Genomic DNA, 23,409 nt, shown 5'->3' with positions numbered 1-23,409 from the left:
TCTTCGGGTTACTTCTTGCATTGCCTTAGTCGTGGAGAATAGTAGTGATTTAATATTTTACCGTGATGAAAAACCAATGTTTTACATTTCCGATAACCTGCGCCTTTCCCACCTTGTCGATTTTCGTTATGTGAAGGTCCGCCACGCAGAGAATGTAGTCCTCTTATATCTGAATGTAGATCAATGCAAACATGGCTATTTAATGAAATTATGTGACATTTATCTTCGCCCATTCAAAATGACTGCATTTCTTTCCACTTTCTTTACTATATTGTGTGCATCTCACAAGGTGGCGCCATTTTCTTAACTTTAAGTTAATTTCTCGTATAGTGGAAAGATACGCACAGTCCCGTATCCCACAGACCTAAATGAACAGCCGAACTGAAGATAACACCTGCACGTTGCAAGCGGCTTGTTGTCCACTCACTGCAGCTAACAATGGATTGTACGATGACGGAAGGGTTTCTCTATACACCAGTATAATACGCTAAAAAAAACCATTCAAGCTTTTGAAGTTGTACCGTTTTAAAGTACCTAGACCATTAAAACAGCTGTTCGCAAAAACAGAAGAAATGGAGAAGGAACAAGCCTCCGTGCAGTATGGTTCTCTGGAATGCACGCAATGGAACGCAGAGACCGCAAAAGCAGGTATATGGGTAATATTCTAAAATAGATTTAAGATGTCTTAAATCAGATCTTTTTGCAGGGGACCATTAAACAGAAACTGATAATGCTGTTTTACCCGTGGTGTGGAGCATGTCATCAAGTAGACCGCGATATTGCCTCCGATGTAGCCTAACGTAACGTTCAGAGCTTTTCATAACTTCAAGTCATACAGGTATCCGTCACCTGCCCGTCTTCGCAGAAACATTTGATCGTAAGACATTGCAGACACTTCACTTGATAGTATGTCTCACCTGTGCATTCGATATTGCGCGCTTTGATGTCAAATACATTATTCTGTCAACAAATTATACATTATGACGCCGTTTTTCATATAGAAGCATCTTAACTTCAAATGTAAGACGAAGCTGGTTCGTGGTTCGGCAATGACTGAGCTGTCCGTTCCTTTTTGTCGTGCGATTGTTTGATGCGCTCGGACTGGATAAATACGCGCTTGTAGCCACAGTGTGTCGTCTGGACAGCAATAGTACGACGGATATGCGATACAATGCGAAATGTAGCAACAAAACTTTTCTCTTTTCTTGTGTGATATACTGTTGAAAAAAATGCATAGCGGCGTGGGGGGGTGGGGGGGTATGAAGTGAGCTCGCGCGCACCCTCGGGACTACTGATGGACAGCATCTATGATCTTTCTGTACACTTGCAAGGAGAACCGAACTTATAATTTACGGGTTCGTAAACCTTAAAGATAAAGGATTCGCATGTAAAGCAAAAATATGGTTCAGATACTGTATGTGATGCATGTAAAATAAAACAATGACCGTTTGGACCATACTCCCATTACATATCAGTTTGTGTTGAGTCCTTCAACGCCGTCGCGCAAAAGTGCATGTGCAAGCCAGTATACAGTATTATCTGAAACATCCCTGACTGATTTAGATCAAGATGTCCTACTTTCTCAAACCCCATCATTTGGGGTTTTTACATTTCTGTCTGATTTAAGTGGAACATAGTTTTTTTCATACTGTTAGTTGTTTTGTTTAGGGTATTTTTTTACATTTTCGTCTGTGACCAGGAGCACGGGGGTAATATGAAAGGAATGGGGGGGCGGGGGGAGAGGTTGGATGAGTTTCAGAAGCAGCTAATCAGCATAATGAGTTGCCTTAAGTGGAACTGGCTTAAGACCCTGATGAGACCCATGGCAGTTTTACTCTTGAAGAATTAATCCCACAGATGTCCCCTCGTGAATTACCTTTGTCCTCAGCCTTCCCTGCAGTGTGCAGACAAAGGCTGCCAGCAGTCAGAACCGCAGGTGAGGGACGGGCTCGAAGTTTCTCCCGCCTGTGAAATTAATTTGTAAATCAGCTGCATAAAACCTTCAACTCATAACCATCACAATTCTGTCTAGCACTGTGATGTGCATGCAGTGCGTTTATCAAAAATATACCGACAAACTGTCACTTTCTGTCTCATCTTCCCTGTAACGACACTGCATTCGCTCACATGCCACGCTTTCAAATTTAAATTTTCATTCTAGAGTCTCAACAGTTGCGCTGAGTTTAATCTATTATACGGTTACTTTGCATTTAGCCGTATATTGCCGTGTTTTCTATGCCAATATTTAATCGTTTCTGATGCTGATGGTGTCTGATTCTAGCAGCCGTGACAGGTCTGCCTCATTTCGTCCAAAGTTACGCGGTCTTGGGTAATTCCTTCAATGACGTTGATCCAAAGTTAAGACCCACTCACTTTCCGTCGATCGTATTAATCCGCCACAAAGGCGCAGTAAATCTGAGTCTCCATGCTCTATTATTTGTTTACTGCGAGGAAATTCAACAGCCTCCGCTGACAGATGTGCAAAAACCTTATTCTATGAACATATGATAGACATCGAGTCAGTTTGCTCCCCATGCTTGTTTGGACAAGCTGTTTTTGACGCAATTACTTTGATTACATCTTCAAGATGGCTTTTTACCTTACTCACATCCTCTGTCTGTCTTAGCAAGAGCGCAGAAGGCACGCATCATGGCCAGTTAATATTAATATCTATAAATTCATTGTAGAAGCATCTCATTGATATATGACACACTGCTGCAGAAAAACCGGCAAACATCCCTAATGTAAAGGTATGGTTCGCATTATTTAACGAATCGACATGCCAACCCAATGATCACTTTTCTGATTGGGTGCCCATATTACACTTTCCTCTCAGCCTTTTGGGTCTTTTAACATTCAAACCGTAAATGGGATATTGTCATGTCACCCAACAATCTTAAATGATAAACTGATTTAGTTGATTGTACCAGAATGCAATATGCACTTGTGGGACTTCATCAAGAATCACGCAGTCCAATCTCTTGAGTATGCAGGGGATTCCAGTATAGTGTAACGGAGACAGAATAGTCCATGGCAGAGACATGAATCTGTAGGGCATGCCATTGGGTAGTAGGCAGAAGCCATGTGGACAAGCTTCAAGGTGAATTCTGGGGAATGGAGGCAGACAAGACAACATGAGAACACGGTACTGTGTTAAAGTAAAGTTTTTAAGAAGTACCTACATTTAAAGAAGACACAAATTATAAAACTGTTCTAGACAGATACCTGTGCATACTATACAGGCCCCATAGGACCAGAGGCCCCATTAGGACAAAACTCTTGCAGAAGGAATTTCTAAATAAACTATCTTTTCCTCACTCAGTAAAGACAGGGACACTCAGACATTCAAAGCAAGCGGAGAATTCTTGCCAGTACATGCTGTTCTTGTTTTCCTTAATCTTTGCACTTCAACATCTGTATCTACAAACTAAGATATAATTTAGGGAAGAAACAGCATATTTAAATTTGTACATTTCCTGTCAAGAGACCATTTACATTTTTATTTATATATTTTTTATACAGATGATTATAAATCCTCCTGTTTGTGCTGTGCCCAAGTTAATGATTAATGTGCTTAGTTTATCATATTTTATAGGTTTTCTGTTCATTATTTTGCTGCTTTATGTAATCAACTGTTATTAGTCTGCTTGTGGAGCACAAATACAAAAAAAAACCCTAATTGTATAACGGAATAACAGTGTATGTAATTTGCATACCTTATGCCAAGCGTTCTTGTCTTTTGAAATGTCAGATTTTTTTTTTTTTTGCATACTGTACCACTGGTGTAGATGATAAACTCCCAACTGCGATCTCTGGTTTCATACAAAAACATTCCATGTTTGTGTTTTTCATTTGAAAAAAAAAAAATCTAATCAAAGCCATTTGTCATATTGTGTCCTGTACAATTTATGATAAAGCTTTTTTTTTACGATAGACACACTTTAATGTTGATAAGTCCCTTAATTAATGTTTAATTAGCTTTTCATCTACCTTTTTTTCCCCCTTGTAATTCTTGCGACAAGCGCACAATTTCAATCAAATCCTGCCCACCTTTTGTTAGCTCATTGATATTCATCAAATTCCTTTCATTGCCCTGATTGGAAGGAAATGGCCGTTGTGGCTGCCAGACCTGTCTTCACACATCAGTTCCTTCTCATAGCAGTCAGTTTATCTCAGATTTTCGCATATTTACCAAGGCCGCCATTTTATAGAAAAGACGAAGACCTCACTCACAACTCACAATTTTAAGAAAAACAAATATATATATATATTTAAATGTTCTGCAAGCAAGGTGCATGGTGTGGATTGAATTAGGTGAAAAATTCCTGGGAGCTTTGGGCAAATGTCTACCAGGCAGACTTTGAGGTCACTCCAAACTACTGCACCCACAGCCAATGGCCACTGCCTTTGGACCCTGAGAAGTCATTACGTTACATTACTGGCATTTAGCAGACGCTCTTATCCAGAGCGACTTACACAACTTTTTACATTGCATTTTACATTGCATCTATTTGTACAGCAGGATATGTACTGATGCAGTGCAGGTTTAAGTACCTTGCTCAAGGGCACAACGGCAGTTTCGTTCCCAGGAACCTGTGACCATTCGGTCACAAGGCCAGTTCCTTACCCACTGTGCTACACTGCCGCCCCAAAGTCCACCTGAGTCCCATAGTATGCTTCACCATATTCACAGTATTGCACTTATTAATGTCAGATTATCAATATCACCCAATGCAGAGGGATTTAATTGCTGCGCATTTTAGTTTCTGATCCCTAACTTTCCTGGCCCCTCAAAAAAAACCAGACAAGGCACAAAGAACTCACGATTTTAAGAGTAAAGTCGAAGAACACGAGCAAGCTTCTGTTCTCAGTGATCTTGGTTCTTCATTGCCAGTCACACCTGGTCATGCAAAAATACACAAAGCATGTTTTGCCGTAACATTTCCTGAATGTTTTTCTCTGAGAACATTAAGTGCATTATATGCATTTGTCAGTAACAACAGAATTGCCGGTATCTGACAAAAAATTTGAAGGTTAAATAATATTGCTGTCTTTAGATGTGAATAATTGAAATTTCCAAACAGTATGACAAAGTATTATCAGCGAAGTACTTCCACCCACTCAATGAGAAAACACTTTGCTTTTTTCTGGCATAGGAACAGTGTTTGTATTCAAAACGATTTCTCAGATTCATTTGGTGGACCGTGTTATCCACAGTATGAGCCATCTTTGGGTGCGTATATTGGATTAGGCCTTACAGGTTGGTTCATCAGACTGCTGCGTCCGACCACGCTGTCCTGTCGAGGAGTGTTAGCAGATGTCTTTAACGGTCAGAAAAGGATTTGTTTTTTTCGATATTATTCCGTGGCAGTCATGTAAGGGCCTGCCTCTGTCCTACGGGATCTCTTTCATTAGCCCCCCCCCGTCTGACATGTCCGTCTGTCCGTTGCTCAGTGGGACGTCGGCCTCATTAAGAGCGCTGCAGTACAGTGCGCTCGGAGACCGCGGCCAATCGGAGCCTCGTTTCCGGCAAAGCCGCGAACCCCGGATTTCCGTCACGGATTTGCGGTTCGCAAAGAGGTCTGAAATAATTTCAGAACGCGAGAAGTCACGCGTCCTAACATCTCCCGCAGTCCCTCGCTTTTTTTTTTTTTTTGCGCAGACACAAGAAATTCTGAAGGTTAATTCTGCGGTGGCTGTCTGGCACCAGGAGAATGCACTTTTAAAGCAGAAGAAAAAAAATTACACCTTTGATAGGAATTAGGGAACCAAAAAGAATAGATAAATATGAGCTCTGCTGCAGGGGCTAATTGATGAGAGTAGCAGCTAATCAATATTGGGATAAATAATTGTTTGGGGGTTTTTTTTTGGAAGAATAAAGAGGAAGATGATGAAGAGGATAGCATGTGTGGCAACAGTATAGCTGCTTATTACAGTCTGCACAGAAGATGTAAGGTCTCCCCAGTATTTGGTTCCAATCCCCTGGATCTAATTATCACAATTCTTCAGGAGTTAGAACTAATTAGTGAAATTAGCCGGCTGAGTTCATGGGTGGAAGAAACACATGGCAGGACTTCCACCTCTGACAGGCGAAAGTGGCTAAAGTAAGCTTTTACAACAGAAGACATAATTGCTTCAGAAGTTGGAAGCACACGATTCTCTACAATGTCGTTGTATGATGTGGCTTTAAGATTTCCCTTCACTGGAACTGAGAGGCCTAGCCCCAAGCCTGAAAAACAGCCTCAGACCATTATTTCTCCTCCACCGAACTTTACAGTTGGCACTATTCGGGCCAGTACAGTTGGCATTATGCATGCCGCCAGACCCAGATCTGTCCGTCAGACTGCCAAATAGAGAGGCGTGATTCGTCACTCCAGAGAACACATTTCCACGGTCCAATGGCAGTGTGCTTCACACCAGCCCAGCCAACACTTGGCATTGCACACGATGATCTCAGGCTTGTACACGGCTGCTCGGCCATGAAACCCATTCCTTGAAGCTCTTGAGGAACAGTTCTTGTGCTGATGTTTCCAGAGGTAATTTGGAACTCTGTAGTGAGTGCTGCAACCAAGGACTTTTTTACACGCTACATGCTACACGCTTCAGCACTCAGCGGTCCTATTCTCTGACCTTGTGTGGCCTACCACTTCACGGCAGAGCTGTTGTTGCTCCCGTACGTTTTCACTTCACAATAACAGCACTTACGTTTGACTTTTGGGGCAGCTCTAGCAGAGCAGACCTTTGACAAACTGACTTGTTGGAAAGGTGGCTAATCCCATGCCAGAGCCACGTTGAAATTCACTGAGCTCATCAAGACAACCCGATGTTTGTCAATGGAGATTGCATGGCTGTATGGTTGATTTTATGCACCTAATTACTGTACAAGGGGTGTCCACATACATTTGGAAATGTAGTGTATGAAGGCATAACGGCTTTAAATACATTTGACTATGTGGCTAAGTTTAAACAGCTATGTGTGTTTCCCTGTTAAATATGTAACTATTTGAATATTTGTTTTCATTATTAAATTCTTCAAATAAAAGTAGTGGATTTGCACAAGCATTTTCACACATAGTTACCTTTGAATAGATTGTGTAAAATGCAAAATCTTTATGCAAACGCGTTTGAGCTCAGGCTTAAAGGAGTAATTTCATTTACAAAGTGTCAGTCATCACCGAGGAGGACCTTTTATACCCAGTAAGGGTAAAGTTAGCCGAGCAAATCAACAATGCCTTACAGGGTTCAGAAGTGAGTAGAAATTCAAGAGAATTGTGCCTGCTACTCACAGTCTGTGTCTCAGCCTGCACACAGCTAGGGGTGGTAGGTGGAGGTTACATTGGCCGCTACGTGACACGTTACATGGAGCGGTTCGTTGCGCCTCGCCTGCCCACGGCACACACACCTTGCACACTGCGCGACCCGCGACACAGTTGCGTGTATCCGAGTGATCCGGGACCGCGCGGCAGCGCTGCTCACGATTGCGGACGCCCTGCTGAGCAAAGCGCGCGGGAGCAGTGCTGATGCCCGGCTCGGTAATGGAGACCGAAGGCTGGCCGGGGTAATGGCGACCGAAGGATGGGATAAACAGCAGACCTCGCCACGTGAGATGTGTTCCGGGAAAAGCGTTGTGGCACTTCGAAATCACACGCGTCGCGAGCGATTTCCGGAAACCACAGTTGACCTGTTCTGCACTGCTCCGCTGCCTGGGCTTATCTGCAGCAGTAGAAATCAAGGGGAGTTTATCTATATAATATGCAGAATTTTTTTCGGTCATTCTGTTAAATTATTTTCCGGGAAACACCGTTCATCCTCTTAAACTTCTCATTAACATATTATTACCTTTCCATTGTGTTTGTTATTAACTACCTACAGGTCTTTGCTTTAAAATTTTCATAAATGTCTTATTGACATTTAAAAATTGCTTTTAATTTCCCTCTTTATGACATCCAAATCAAATGACTCTTACTCATCATTTTGCATTATTTGGATGAGTCATCGCCTGGCTTAGTGCTCTGGGGTGTGTAATAAATAAGGTATTTTGTGTTCAAAGTGCAGACTGTTTTCTGACCAGCTTAGATTCCCAGAAGGGCTCCTCCCCAGCACAATTCCTGAATCACATGTAAACAGTTCCTGTGAGGGTGTCGAATTATTCTTTGTTCAGTGTGCCCTTAGAAAAAGTCAATAGTTCACGTTATCAGATGATAGTGGAGATCTGTCTGGAGAGAACCATGCTCTGGTGTGTTAAATATTAATATTGTAGGAAATCATTTGTTTCCATAGCTCTGCTGTAAGAATAATGTCAAATATTTCCTGCAAAATTGTTTTTTTTGTAGTATGCTTTTACAGAACTGGGGAAAGTATCTCTATGTATCTCCAGTAACTTACGTTTTTATTAATAATTCTCTTGGTAGCTTCCTTTGTCAAATTTTATGTACTGTAATATTCACAACACTGTGCTTAGAGAAGGAAATAATGTATTGCTTAAGGTTCAAACACTGGTGCCACAGCTTGGATCGGAACTGGCAACCCTTTTGTTCGAACTTCCCTCACCACTCTAATACACAACATGAAAATTGCTGCCCACTGCACCCAGTGTCAAATCCTTCAGTCACTGAGGCATGAATTACACGTTTAAAATCAGCAATTGAAACAAATTTGTCAGGTTTAAGATTTTTTTTTTTTTTAGCAGATTATTCTAACTATAATGTGCAAAATAACTGAAGCCCAGCTTTCCAAATTCAGTAGAGGCCCCACAAAGCATTTCCAAGTTCAGACATCTAATCATCCTGCCACAATCAGAGAGCAGTGGCATTTTCTTATGGCAGCAAGAAGGTCATGGGTTCGAATATCGGCTTGGGGCCCTTCTGTGTGGAGTTTGCATGTTCTCCCCCGTTTCCTCTGGGTACTCCGGTTTCCTCCCACAATCCAAAGACGTGCAGGTAGGCCGATTGGAGACCCTAAATTGCCCATAGGTGTGAGTGGGTGAGTGAATGCTGTATGTGCCCTGCGATAGATTGGCGGCCTGTCCAGGGTGCATTCCTGCCTCTTGCCCAATGCACACTGGGATAGGCTCCAGTGACCCTACTCAGGATAAGCGAGTATAGATAATGGTGGATAGTATAGAGTATGGAGTATAGATGGATGGTGTAGCTACGTTGGTTGTTGGATTGAGTTTACCTTGTTTCTCTTGCGTTGGGAGCTGATGGGAGCTTAGGCCCCAGGCTGTGTGGCACTTGCCATGCCATTCTTCTGTATATTCATACAGAAGAATGCCTCCGGTCACCAAAAGGCTTTGTGGTTTTTAAAATACTTTTACATGCCCCCCCCCCCCCCCCCCCCGTTTCCATAGAACCCAAAATACATGACTCTCTACATAATACCGATAGTGACCTAGCTAACGTTGGCTATATATAGGCCTACAGCAAACTGAATATGCTAGCTAGCTCCATGATGGATCTTTTAAGTTAATCACTCAATCATACACATACGCTGTCAAATCAACTTCCTTGATGCCGTTGAAAGTGAAAGCAGTATTGACTGTTCTGTAGACCACGCATTTGCAGAAATACAACCATCCATAGTCTTTATTACACAACCTGGGTTACTTCATTCCTATGCTACAAGCAAGTTACAAGCGCGAGAGCCAAAGAGCAGACTTTACTGTGAAAACGCTATGAGACGTTGCGTTAGTCACTCACACGCTAGCCCACGTCACTAAACTAGGCCGCTATGTCGGCGCTCATGTGCCACCCCTCGCCACCTGCCCCCCCGGGCGGTCTCCCGGAGTTGTCCAATGGACGGGCCGGCCCTGAGCACAGCCCACTGGTCAAAGACCGAAGTGCATCTCATTAAAATGAGATATTTTTTCATTAGAACGAGTCAAACACAAAATCATCCTAGGGCTCTGTGGGGACATTATAACTAGGGCCACCGGGTTGTCTCCTCTTGTTTTCTTGTATTGTACTTTAGTTCTCTGCCGGCAAGAGGTTGCAATGACCTCTTTGTCAACCCCTTTCTCATACCAATATCCCATTTGCACCACTTCAGTAATCTAAGTTGATAAAGTAATTGCCACTAATTAATCACAGTTGATGAATGACCATTGAGGTTTACAAGCGACATTCACGTGTTAAACTCATTTTGATTACCATGGATACGCTGCAGCATTTTTAAGTGTTGTACGGGGGGGCTTGATAGGTTTGGTTAAAAGAAGTGGAAAATGGCCACATTAAAAAATTAGAGCAGTATTGTAACTTCTAACTTGCACAAATTATAATGTTTTAAATTACAATTCTACTAATCACGGTCTTCAGTCAAGACTTTAAAAATAGAATCAGGCTTATGTTTTCGGATACGATCAGACACCCTTTGCTTTATAAGGATGCATTTTGCTTTTCATTGCGGCGGTGCTCAAATTCCGATCGATTGCTGCGCTACTCAAGTTCTGAGTAAGAAGGAAAGCCAGCTGAGCCTGTGGCTCTCCGTGACCAGGAGTGAGGTCCACTGACTCGAAGACACGCTTTTCATAGCATTTAAACAGTTATCCATGTTCACTTTCCTTCCTGACTCTTCCCATGTTAGAGCAGCAGATTGTTGTATAAATGTCTCAATTAGAAACTCACTAATTGTACAATTAGCTGCTTGACTGTGGCTATGAGGCCCCCTGGAGGACAACAGTTGAAATACAAGTTTAAGTCCCTGCTGGCCACATCATGGAGACAAACTGGTGGCCCTAATTTTAATATAAGGCCTTATTTTTCATGGCACTTCTCAAAAGATGCATTTTATTTTGGTGTTTTGCACGTAAAACAATGTGCAAGACATTCCTTTACACGTGTCTACGGCATATTTTCACCGTCTTGATGTGTCACTGTAAGTGTACAAAAAAACACCGGACCCGTTTACGCAGCTATAGAGCATCCAAGAGGTCCAGTGAGAGAGAGCTGAGTTCAGTGAGGTGTAGTTATCCCCCTGCAGATTGAATCAGAGCAGAGGGCTGTTATTTGTGTAATTCTCCGTGCCTCTCAGACTCTCAGATTACAGAAGAGAGCGGCTCTCACATCCCTTGCGTACGGGCCTGTGACCCTCTGTTTTATCGAGAAACGTTCACGGCTGAGTGTGTGTGTTTCTGTCTCGGATAACACCCCTGCAAGCGCAGTTTCTCCGGCAGTATCCGTTTGAACGTTTGCGGGGCTGACAACCAATGAAGTGACCCGAGAGCTCTAAATTTCGAAGCCCGTTCCAGCACTTTTCGAAGACACTGCGACGTCTGTCAGCCTGAATAAAGTGCAACTCAGCTTCTCTGAAGTTTTTGCATTCAGAGCTGGTTATCATCGAGTATGGTGGGCATGGAGCTTCCAAACAACAACAACAACAACAACAACAACAACAAAAAACAAAAAACTGCATATATCAAACACTGATCTGTTGTGTTTGTAAACACAGTTGTTAAACTTTATAGGCTTTATAGTAAAACTTAAGCAAAATCAGTGCACTAAATAGACCTCTTGGGGTCAGATTGGGGTAATTATGCATTTTTAGGGGTAAAATCAACATCAGATTAAATCTAATGAATGTGTGTCCATGTTAATTGAATAGTTCCATATGCATTTTACATTACAGGCATTTTAGCAGATGCTCTTATCCAGAGCCACTTAAACAACTTTTACGTGGCAATTACATTTCATCCATTCATACAGCTGCATATGTACTGAAGTGACAGAGGTTAAGTGCCTTGCTCAAGGGTACAACGGCAGTGTCCTACCTTTACGTTACAAGACCGGTTCCTTTACCCGTTGTACTACACAGTATGCTGTGCTTAAAGCACAACAAATTTGATTTAAAAATTTGGAGGCACTGAATGCTTCAGGTTAGCATTACAGGGCCCATGCAATCAAAGTCATTATTTTAGGTTATACTTCTTGAGCCAATGAAAGCACTTGCTATACCGTAAAGCCTATTTTATTCAGTTTAAATTGTTTCAATTTTTTTTCTTATCCAAAAAAGCAAAGTTAGTGTATTGCCCTCTCGAGGAGGATTTTGTGTTGATCTGCAGGAGACATGGACGCCTGCATAAATAGCATGGGGGGGGATGCGTCTGTGTAGCAGACAGCCTTTCAGAAGCGAACTGGCAGCGGCAGAACTGACACGGCGTGTCAGAACCTCCAGCCGCCATGTCTACAGACGACGTACTTTTCATCAAAACAATTGATGTGTCTCTCTGTGTAGTCCGGGGAGAGATGTAGGCACACACGTCTTCATCTTCTGGCTTAACGAGCGCTACAAATGCAAGGAGGAAAGTGACCGTGCAGGGTCTTTAATGAATATGTGTGTTGTTTTTGGGAGTTTCCAATGCGAGAAACTGTGAAAATTCAATTGGGAGCGTTTGCAGATAAATGAATGAGCAAAGATAATTGTGTGCACTTCTGCGCAGCTGGTCCTGTCTTCCAATCAAGCAGAAGAGCATTGGAATGGCTGCTGCAGTCGCTGTTCAGACATCATTGGAATCTGTGATTGTAAATTGGAATTGAGACAGTGTTGTCTACATGGTAATCCCTCCCAGAGATGTAAGGGAAACAACAACGGTGTGCACTCCAGAGTTTAGCAACGCTAAATATTGAATGGGATGTAACTGGAACCAATCAAACATGCCTTTCTTACCACTTGCCAGTGTCTCTCCTTGCTGCTGATCCTTGCACAATCCCAATTCTCCACTCACATCATTTACATAATTACTTTTACTGTTGGTAAATACTCTGCAAAATCAACTTGCATGGGCGCATTTAGTTCTCCACACTTTAATTTGTGGATATCTAATTATTTTCCCCACACTGGAGGCGGCACAGTTCCCCAAACGACACACACTCCCATATGCAGAGGAGATTTGACCAAAAGGTTTGGTTTATAGCCTGTTTATAGCCTGCTTTTAAGTAAAAGAAAATAAATAAAACACCTGTTGTTAATATGCACAAATTTCAAGATGGACAAGCCCTAGTCTCAGTGAGCAACGGCAGTGTAAATGTCCAGTATATTTGTTTTTGGTTCTTCTTAAAAAACCACTCCTATCCCCGGAGTCTGTGAAGTGGAAAGTGAGTAGCACACAGTGAGATCTATGCCGAGATTTTCTTGCATTCATTTTAGGGGGGTCAGCCCTTCAGTTCAGGATCAGTGGGCATTTCTTTCTCAGACTGGGGCAGATAAGCACCAATTAGCCTCCTCTGTCACATTTTCCTTTCGAGCTCAGCCTCACCTGTCATCTTGCACAGGGGCTAATTAAGCGGGGGGGGGGAGAAAATGGAGGCTGACAAATGTGCTTCTTCTTCGTTTAGCCGTTTCATCTGAGTCCAGCCGACTGCCACATGTGCAGTTATTTTTTCCCCTCACTATAAACGTCCTGTGAAATGTCTGTGCATCACCCTGTATACTCTGTGTAATGGTAATGGTAAACGGACTGCATTTATATAGCGCTTTTATCCAAAGTGCTTTGCAATTGATGCCTCGCACTCACCAGAGCAGTTAGGGGTTAGGTGTCTTGCTCAGGGACACTACGACATGCCCAGGGCGGGGTTTGAACCGGCAACCCTCCGACTGCCAGACAACCGCTCTTACCTCCTGAGCTATGTCGCCCCACTGTGTAAAAAGCTATGGTCTGATTTTATTTTTCTTCATGTCTGCACTCATAATCATTTTTTCCTTCTTCATGTGCTCTGGGCATTTGTCCATTGCTGTGCCCTACAATTCTGTCTGATGCGTTTCCGGTATCGCATTAGAAGAAGCTCTCAAACTGCTACAAAGACCCTCTTAAATATTTAACATCTGTTTGAAACAAACCTCCAAAGCATGATACGCTCTGCTTACATTTGTACAAAATGGTAAAAGGGTAGAAAAGTTATTTATTACACAGAAATATTCAAAAACAAATCAAAGTCTTTTCCAGGAGCTTTCTATGACAGAACCTACTATATGAATACATAATTTCCCCTGGAAATTTATAACACCAATATAGAGCCGTATTTGAGTGTCTGAGGGGTGATATTATATATCTATATATCTCTTATTTCTCCTCATAGCCCTTGTAAATTATGAGAGGACGTATTGCTAAGCATATATCTGTGTCCACTGTGACAGTATAAATAGGCTACATTTTCACTAGCTGTGTTGTAATGAGGGGGCCCCTGGGAGAAAGGACTAGAAGCAGTTGGAAATGGTGCCGGCGCCCGCACTTGTGCCAGTCAGCCCGAGATTGTTCCAGCGGCAGTATAAAAACAGGAAGAAAACACTTCAAGGGAGCTCAGTTGAAAACCTCCACTGTGAAATGTAGCCTTGCTTGCGCGCGTTTTTCTTTCATATTGCGGGCTGCTGTGCGGCTGACTAACCAAGGGCCTTTGTCAAGGCTGACGGTGACAGTCAGCACACGCTGAGTGATTTTTTATGACGGGCAGCTGGCTGTTATTATGTCTGTGGGCAATTAAAACAATAGCGGCTCGGGTTGAGGTGGCAGATGGAAGGGCCCAGCCCCTGCACTACTGCAGCGAAAAGTACAAGCCTAAAGACAAGAGGAAAGCAGACGGCTGTGGGTGTCTGTGGTGTCGTTACATCGTTGGCCGCAAGCATTTAATTATTCCACTTTTGAGATCAATACACACTATTCATTTGCAGTTAAAAGAACCTTGTTGATCCTGTAAGATATTTTGCTGGAGAACCGACCCTTCTTTTGGCTGGTTCATGGTTGTAGCCTACCTGTGGCCACATCATAGAAAAAGTCTTTCTACTGCTGAATGTGTAAGTAGTGTGGCTCAAGGATATGATAATGGAGCCCCAGCAAGGATTTGTAACGGAGAACCTCAAATTTACGCCAAATAATGTTTTCACATTAAAGACTGGTGAAGCGTAGTAGGTTAAGAATTCTAGTTTCAACAATGCCTCTTTGGAATTATTAAGGAATCTCAAAAATCAATGGTGAGGTCAGTCTCAATTAATATATCCCATTTAGTTCATTTGGTTAAATTTGGTTACAATTCACTTATCACAAACAAGTAGTTCTGTTCCTTCAAAGCAAACAGTTTTACATTGATCATGTTGAAATACTTTCCTTCTTTTGCCTTATTTTTGTGTGCCAAGCACCTGCACAAAATTATGGCTGTGCTTATGTAACTGAAACTCGTAACTTAAAAAAGACTAATAAAGAAGGATTTTAGCATGCGGCCTTCTCTGTGTTGAACAAATATTCACTATGGCCCATTGGCATTGTATGACTTAAGTAACACTACCTTTCGGGTTTTTTCCCTTGTGTCTAACAGCAGAAGAAGATGTCGTCTCGATGGCGGACTCTACCATCACGATCGATGACATCGAGGGGGAGCTTTTCAAAATCGAGCGGATACGGGACATCCTGGTCCGGAGGGAGTCGGAGCTGAGATACATGTGAGTGTTCCTGTTTGCTGGCGATAAACGTACTCCAAGGGTGTGGGAGCCTTACATGAGCGTGACATGTTTTGATCTGTTAATTCTGCCTCTATGGTAAACACTGCAAGGTAAAAAAAAAACAGTGCATAGCATGTTTTGCACAAGAAGATGTTAAGTACAGTAGATTACTACAAGGCTTCTGCACTGTGACTACGGTTAGTGTTAGACTATTATGACTACTTTCACCTTTTGGCGATAAGTCTCATGTTGTCATGAATTATTATGGCTAGGATTAGGGTTAGGTAAATGAATACAGTAAGTATTAGGGTTCAGGCAGGATTTGGGTTATACTGAGGAGCTATAGGTCCGGGGCTAGTGCTCGCCTGTTTGTTTTTGATTGGTTAACCCAAAGCCCAATCAGCTGCAGTGAGCTGTGGCGCTAGCCCCACAGCGGAAGCATTGCTTCATCTCAGGGGTGTGTGTGGGAGGACCCTGGCAGGAGGGGAAGCATGGATCAGCGGGCGTGTCTCTTTGGGTTGAAGCGGACAGTAGATGGGTGACTCAGAGTCGGGGCGGGAGGGGGGGTGAATTTGACTGGCACTGAATATCATCCCAACTGACAGGAGGAGCCATGGGGGGGGGGGGGGGGGTGTACGACAGGCGGGGAGAGTCCCTCTGACTGAAACACTTCCTCTATTGTGTCCCTGCTGGCCTTGTGCCTTCAAACATCGAGAACTATTTTTCCTCCCTCCCATAATCAAACACAGACACCTAGGGGCGATGAAGCGATGCGTTCTGTGCACATCGGACCGTTGCGGTTCACCAGAGTAAGGCCCGCCTTGCGGGGAAGGTAACGGGCAAAAGCACCAGTTATACAAATTGTGACTCATCACCCATGTTAGAATTAGGCGTAAGGAAAAAAAATTGAAACCAATTCTCTGTAGTGTTTTTTTTTTTTTTTTGGCTGCTGAAAGATGAATTTCGCTACAAAGAGGCTTTGTTGTTTTCAAAGGACAGGAACGGCAGAATTAAGCATTCCTCGTCTGCTTCCCGAGAGCCGAGGCATCGCTCGTTTCCAGGCCCTCCTTCCGTCCGCTGGGGGAGCGGACAGCGCACGGCTGTGCCCCACGCAGAGACGGCGCCGAAGTTCAAACCGCACACTTGCCTTTGTGAATCCGAAAGTGATTTTGTGTGATTCCCCCCCCCACCCCTCCCGCCCCCTGCCCCTCCTCCGTGTTTAAATATGCTTTAAGGGTGGAGCTGTTTTTGCAGCAGCCGAAGCTCAAAGTAGGTCCTCCGTGGCGCATCGCTCTCTGTGGGATTATGGGTAGGGCTCCAGCCACAGAAATGCCATGCATGCAGCGTGCGGGATGTGAATGTAAAAAAAAATGGAATAATTATACCGAGTGAAGAGCAAGATCTCAGCTGTCTCCTACATGCTTGCCAAACCTGTGTCAGGTCAGGTATACATTTCAAAATTTGTGCTTTAAATCTTCAGATGCCAGTAAAATTTCAAAACACTCCTGCAGAGGAGGTTTACATCATGGTTTTTAATGAACCACGTTCTTAACCAAAATCAAAAGAATACTGTCTGGAATATTCCCTGGAAATAGATGTTCATTTTAAAAGAATGCCTGCAGGAATTATACTGACATCTACACAGTTAAAGTGCTTCAAATGATGATTTGATCCGGGTGCATTGCCAACACTCCCAGTACGAGAGAGGGAGCCTGCTGATTGGATCTCTGCTCGATCTGGCTGTTCTCAGATGCGAATCCAACCGGTTTTCAAATTCAATCATACACCACCTTGCATTGGCTCTTGTTCAGCAAACATTCCATTTATTTATTTCAAATCGATTGATGAGAGGATCAGCGAGGTTCTTTTAAACTGCGAATGAATAAGTGTGTGTTGATCTGGAAAAGTGGAATAATGAAATGCGATGTAGCGACACTGTAGACACCCACAGCCGTCTGCTTCCCTCTTGTCTTTAGGCTTGTACTTTTTCGCTGCAGTAGTGCAGGGGCTGGGCCCTTCCATCTGCCACCTCAACCCGAGCTGCTATTGTATTAATCGCCCACAGACAGATAATAACCAGCTGCCCGTCATTAAAATCATTCAATGTGTGCTGACTGTCACCGTCAGCCTTGACGAAGGCCCTTGGTTAGTCAGTCGCATAGCAGCCATTTGGACAGCAAATGACACGTTTGAAAAGGATTGGAGAATTTATCGTTCCTCGCCACAAAATTTATTTTTTGGTCCAGGACTGGGAACCGCATTTCCATTAGACTACCGTAGAAGCCAGGAGGAGAAAATCAAGGACGCCCTTTTGTTTGTCTTCAACTTCTATTTTCTATTGTAATGTCCCTCCGCATTATACCATTGCGGGGCTGACCAGAAAAATGTTCCGCACTGAGCCAGACAGGAATTGAAGGTTGTCTCGGAGAGCAGAAGCAGAAACCATCAGCACCACTTTCAGCCGTTGTGATTGGGACGGGGCGTCTGAGAGAGAAAATCATGCTCATCAAGCCACGAGAACAGCACAACGAAAATAAAAAAAGGGACTACAATAACACCAACAAATAAAATAATGGCAACAAAATTGTTACAAAAATGTAATCAGGGAGGAAAAATAATGTCATATTGAAATCATTTTTGAATGAAATTGAATTGGAAAAAATTTCAAATTTAAGAGCTTGATGTACAGTATTGAAATATTCATTGTAAATTGAAAATTCCAAGATTTACATTTCTGTTCTCATTAAAAGAAAATAACATGATTCACCACAAGAACAATACAGTGCCAATATAGCATCTTGCACCAATGTCATGCAGCCTGCAGTAGAGAGATGTCCGCATTTGAATAACCTTGGTTAACTTGTGGTGGAGTCTGATTCTTTGCAGTGATGCGCGCATTCTAAAACCGCACTCTGATTGGACGCAGCAGTCCTGTTTGGGATGCAGGAATTGCAGCAACCTGACTTTCGGCCGCAAAAGCATGCGTAGTAGCTGGTGCTGCAAACCCAATGCGCTTCGACGATACTGCATTTCATTCAGGCAGCGGGTCCAGAGAGTCTCAGCTTTTGTTCAAAACACCATCTGGAAGTTTTGTTTCTTCGTTTCTTTTTTTTCTTTCTAAAGGAGTCTTAAGAGTGTATGATAAGACATCGAAAACACTAAAAAAAATCACAAAACGTTTTTTGGCTGCCAGATAAACTGGCCTAAAAAGTTAAATGTGCAGAAATAATAATAACTTCACTTTGTTCATTGCTGGGCAGACAGCCCAGGTTGAATTACAGTGGCTGATATTTTGCGCGTTATCCGTTTGTTCGGTGCGATATATTTACTGAGGCAGCTCGTTTTAAGCCCCTGGTTCGAGAGTAACACCTGTTTCACAGATGTGTACAGCACTTCTCCGTTGCAAGGTTATTGTATCAGCCCAGTGCTGTTCCACCTCCGGAGCTTATCAATCTATTACACTTTCATTATATAGCGCATTCACCAAATCTCGGTTCAAGGTAAATAAAACGACGTTCTTACTCTTGTCAACGAGTCGAGAATATTTCTAAAAGCTTCTTATTCTTCAGTGCATTTATATAAAATATTCTCCATAGAACATTTTTCTTATGTGCTTTTCAACGTGGGCTTCCACTTCTGAGCTAGAATGTTATTGTATGATTGTGCTACGACCTGGCTCGTGAAAGGCTGTCAGTCTTCTATAGAAACATAACAAATGGAAGGCAACCCATTAATTCTTACAACACAGTGAACTTACTGTAAATACCTTGACCCGTTGAACAGAGGTTTAAGGGAAACCGTCGAATATGTAGGGACACGACAGGAAGGAGGGAGAATTGAGGGGGGAAAAAACAAAGAGATGTGACACCAGGGGTGCAAAGACAGGAGTCCTTCCATCATCTTGGGGTCCATAGTCGTCTGTGTAGGTGCCTGCGTAGATGTCTGTGGTACTCATTCGCGCGCGCACACACACACACACACACACAGCAGCACATAAGGTTTACTATGACTAATAATACTAATAACTTGCCACATAGCGCTTGTGCTGAATCTGAAGGAAAACACATCCTTCTGGAGCGCAGTTTCTGTTTTAAAGCAGAATATTGCAAATTAACTGAACGTATTCATCTCATTTAGTCAACGAGATGGTGAGATACCTGAGACTGTTTAACCCCCCCCCCCCCGTTCCTTAAAGTGCAGTGTGCTCACAATGCAGCAACTTCAAAATATCTACGTGCAAAGTTTAGCCACACACATGAAAGGGTGAAAGGGTTGGGTCCCTCAGAAGCATCTGGAAGAAATGGGCTGGATTACTTTTCTACTACTGTCTGTGTAGGCAACACAGTCCATGCCAGGGGCTCGACTCTACGACCTGGAAGAAAGGGTTAATTTGTCGTCATCCTCCCCCCTCCCCCTCCTCCCCCTCCCCTTCAGCCAGAGCGTTCCTGTATCGATTCTCTCCTCCAGAACATTCACCTGCTCCACCTGAAAGGCATGCCCTGTGTGTGCAAGGACAGGCGTTCTTCCTGGCTCCCCAGTCTGACTGAGCGCTCGCTGTCTCTTTTGTATTTGTTGACCGTTGCTTGGAGACTGCAGCTATACTTCATGATGGTCATATTCGTGGTCGTCGGCCGTTGGTCGTCGGTATGAGTGACAGATGGTTCAACATGTACAGAAGTAGTGGAGGATGAGAATGGGGGGAAACTATGAGGCGGGAAATAAAGGTTAATGGATCCAGAGGGAAAATTAGCTCTCTGTGAACAGTAGCAGACAACAGAAAGTCTGAGCTATCCCCTCATGGGGAGCAATTCCTTCCAAAACGACTTCCACAGAGGCTTCTCATTACCAACAGTATCCTAAATTTCCTAAAAGACTGTGTTCATATAAATCTGACACACCCAAATGTTAACACAGAATCTCTGAGACAAAGAGCAGTAACTCTTTTGATAGCACAAAATGAACAGAGATCACAATGTTTTATCTCTCCCCCATCCAATGGGAGTTTACCTTTGCTAAGTTAATTGATTATGCGCACAGTAAGACAATGGACATTTATTTCGTAAGGCCAAGACATAATTCTCTGGAGCCACTGCCAGTACTGATTTAGAAGTCATTTTTGTTGGGAATACTGGGATGGCAGGTAAGTGACTTGAAAGAATTGAGGAAATATTGGGTACCATTGCTTTGAAATACATCTTATGTCATTTCGGTGAGGCAAGATAGCCTATATTGTTTGTAGTACCGTAACTTGGCGTCGTTTTGATATCAATACTTTTGAGTAACTTGGCATTTTTGTACGTTGAAAACGTGTTTTTTATGAGATCTGTGTTTACCAGTTCAATCATTTTTTGCCACTGTGAGTGACGGCTTGTCGTTTTTCGATTTGGTGCTGATGTCTCGGCTGAAACTGTCACGTTCCTTGGCGGGTGAAGGCAGGGCACGCTTAGCACATGGGGTGACAGGTTAGCGCCATTGATTGACAGCTCAGGCTTGTCCGTCCACCTGTATGACCCATATTCTGGTCCCTGCACACACACCGCGGACAAGCCTACCCTCCTTATCTGTTCCTAGCAGCCAGCTCTGTATCTCAGCTGAACTCTGAATACAGCCCAGGGTCTGACAGGACTGCTTTGCCATTTCTGCCAGGGCTTGTTTATCAACCTTCAGGAAGACGTTTGATAACCTAACCCTCGTAAGAAATATCAACAACAAAAAAAAAAAAATCTCATATTGAACGTGAATAGATCTTCAGAACTTCTGGGGTCTTATTTTTTATCATGGCTTTGTGTGAGAATATATACTTGTGCAATGAACCATTACCTGAAGACATATCCACGCAGAGCCGCTGTGCTAGTCACGTAATGTACTGGACATCTTGCCTTATAATAACAGGAAGGATTTTTTTTGCTCTATCGCGTTCGTGTTGCCGACCCACGTGGGGATGCTGCTGGTGAGGGGTGAGTCACTCCGGCCCTGGAGGGCTGCGGTGTTCTCACGGGTTCATTCTAGAAAGTTCTTTCAGCCAGATGTATCATATTAGCGGACCGAGTATCGAATTAAAGGCGCATGCAGGTAAACCGGAATCACATCGTTTTTTTTTTTTCTAGAGGGGTCTGATTAAAGTTTTTAATGATCAATGTGGTTCATGCACTTTTTTTATCCTAATGTATTTTGCTCTATGTTGTTAATGGCTATAGCCACACATCGTCTGTACAATGAGCTCATATTCAGCTCTGATGTCTCTGATGTTCCTACTAACCTTTGTATTTTCATAACTGGGGGGTACAGGAGTTGTACCAGGAGGTTCTAGTGTTGTCTGTGTTGCCACAGTGTGTTGCCTGTTTATCTTAAGATATTGTGTCTCGGTCACGCATAAATTCAAGAGTTTTAATGGTAATCCAGAAAATATGAAAGCTTTTAGCTTCAGCAATATATATATATATATATATATATATATACATATATTATCTATATATGCCATGCTCTGTATTCTTAACACTGAAAGTTCTGTCTCTGTCACTGTTAAAACAGAAAAGTTCTGAGTATATCTCATGAATATGCATTGGGGGCACAATACCAGTGATGAGTCATGGTACCCTTTGGTATGCCCCACATGAATATTCATAAACCGCAACATAGCACTTCTGTCACCAAACAGAAGCTCCTAGAACAGGCGTACTCAAATCTGGCCCCTCGAGGCCAGGTAGCCCTGCAGGGTTTTCTTTTCTACCTGATAGTAACAGTGCTGTGGAAAGGTATTTGCTCCCTTCCTGAGTTCCTCTATAATTCCACGTTTGTCACACTGAATTGTTTCAGAACTTTTGAGTTAGATATATTAGAGAAAGGGAACCTGAGCAGACACAAAACACATTTTTTATATTATTATTCTATTTATTTAATGAAAACAAATTATCAAACACCTGTATCACCCATGTTCAAAAGTAATTGCCCTCTTTAACGTAATAACTGGTTGCACCAGTCTTCCACATCTTTGCAGAACTGCTTTCGTGCTTTCATTCAGAGAAATGGGCTGTGTTGAATCAGCTGAATCTAATTATCAATTCAATTTCATTAACGGGTTGATCGAATAAATATGGGGGGTCATTACTTTTTTCACATGGGTGATATGAGTGTTTTTAAATTAAATTAAATAAATGAAATGATAATTTTAAAAATGTGTTTTCGTTCAGTCAGTTTCCCTTTGTTGAAAGATGTGATACCATTCAGTGTGACAAATACACAGTAATATAGGAAATCAGGAAGGGAGAAAATGCTTTTTTATGGTACTGCAATTGATCAATTAATGGCACTGATTGGCCGAATATTTAACCTACCTGGTGTTCCAGATTTAAATCAGTCCTGATTAGAGAGGAAGAATGAGAACCAGCAGTACCACTGGCCTCAAGGGCCAGATATGTGCACCCCTGTCCTAGAGTAAGGCCTTGGTTGGAAGGAACACAGAATTTGAATATCTGGTTGTCATAGAGAATCTGTGGCCGTAGCCCTGAACTTACCCACGATTCATGTTTTTTTTTTCCTTGCAGGATGGATGACATTCAGCTTTGTAAAGAGATAACACGGCTCAAAAAGGAGCTGCAGAAACTAGTGTCCATTCCAGGTAAAGCCGCGCGAAGCTCTTTCAGCTAACATTTTTGGAACGTTGTCCAGGTCAGGTTGATAAAAAACACTTCTGTTATGACAGGAAATGACATTTTTCTGGGGCGGCGTCTCAGCGTCATTGACAGAAACGCTGGCGGTTTATTGCGCTTGCTGGTCACGTGCCTCGAAACAATAATGCATTACGTGGAAAAAGACATGGAGTTGTTGCCGTCGCGCTTTGCTATTGCTCTCACCATTGGTGCACCATGTTAATCAGCACAATCATCAAAAGTGAAGGCTGTGTGGCAGGCTCCATTAATCTTAAATAGGCACTTTAGGATAAATGCCACACTTAAAAATAAACAACTGCACAGTCCTCTACATTAT

General features: G+C 42.8%; 1 protein-coding gene across 2 annotated transcripts in view; it reads left to right on the top strand.

Annotated features, from left to right (window-relative positions):
- Window positions 1-338: 338 nt before the first annotated feature.
- The window catches only part of LOC135248976 (bMERB domain-containing protein 1-like), a 27,488-nt gene continuing 4,417 nt past the window's right edge, over window positions 339-23,409 (top strand). The window contains exons 1-3 of one of the 2 annotated variants that reach the window (XM_064324117.1): window positions 339-648; window positions 15,303-15,423; window positions 22,968-23,041. In XM_064324117.1, coding sequence (XP_064180187.1) covers window positions 573-648; window positions 15,303-15,423; window positions 22,968-23,041 — 271 coding nt within the window. In that variant the 5' untranslated portion in view covers window positions 339-572. Of the gene's footprint in view, window positions 649-15,299; window positions 15,424-22,967; window positions 23,042-23,409 lie in introns of both variants that reach the window. The other variant, XM_064324116.1, reaches the window with a different exon arrangement.

Source organism: Anguilla rostrata, chromosome 2 (assembly GCF_018555375.3).
Source record: "Anguilla rostrata isolate EN2019 chromosome 2, ASM1855537v3, whole genome shotgun sequence".
Lineage (NCBI taxonomy): Eukaryota > Metazoa > Chordata > Actinopteri > Anguilliformes > Anguillidae > Anguilla > Anguilla rostrata.
Note: the sequence above shows the minus strand (reverse complement) of the source record. Positions and strands in the feature narration are given on the sequence as shown.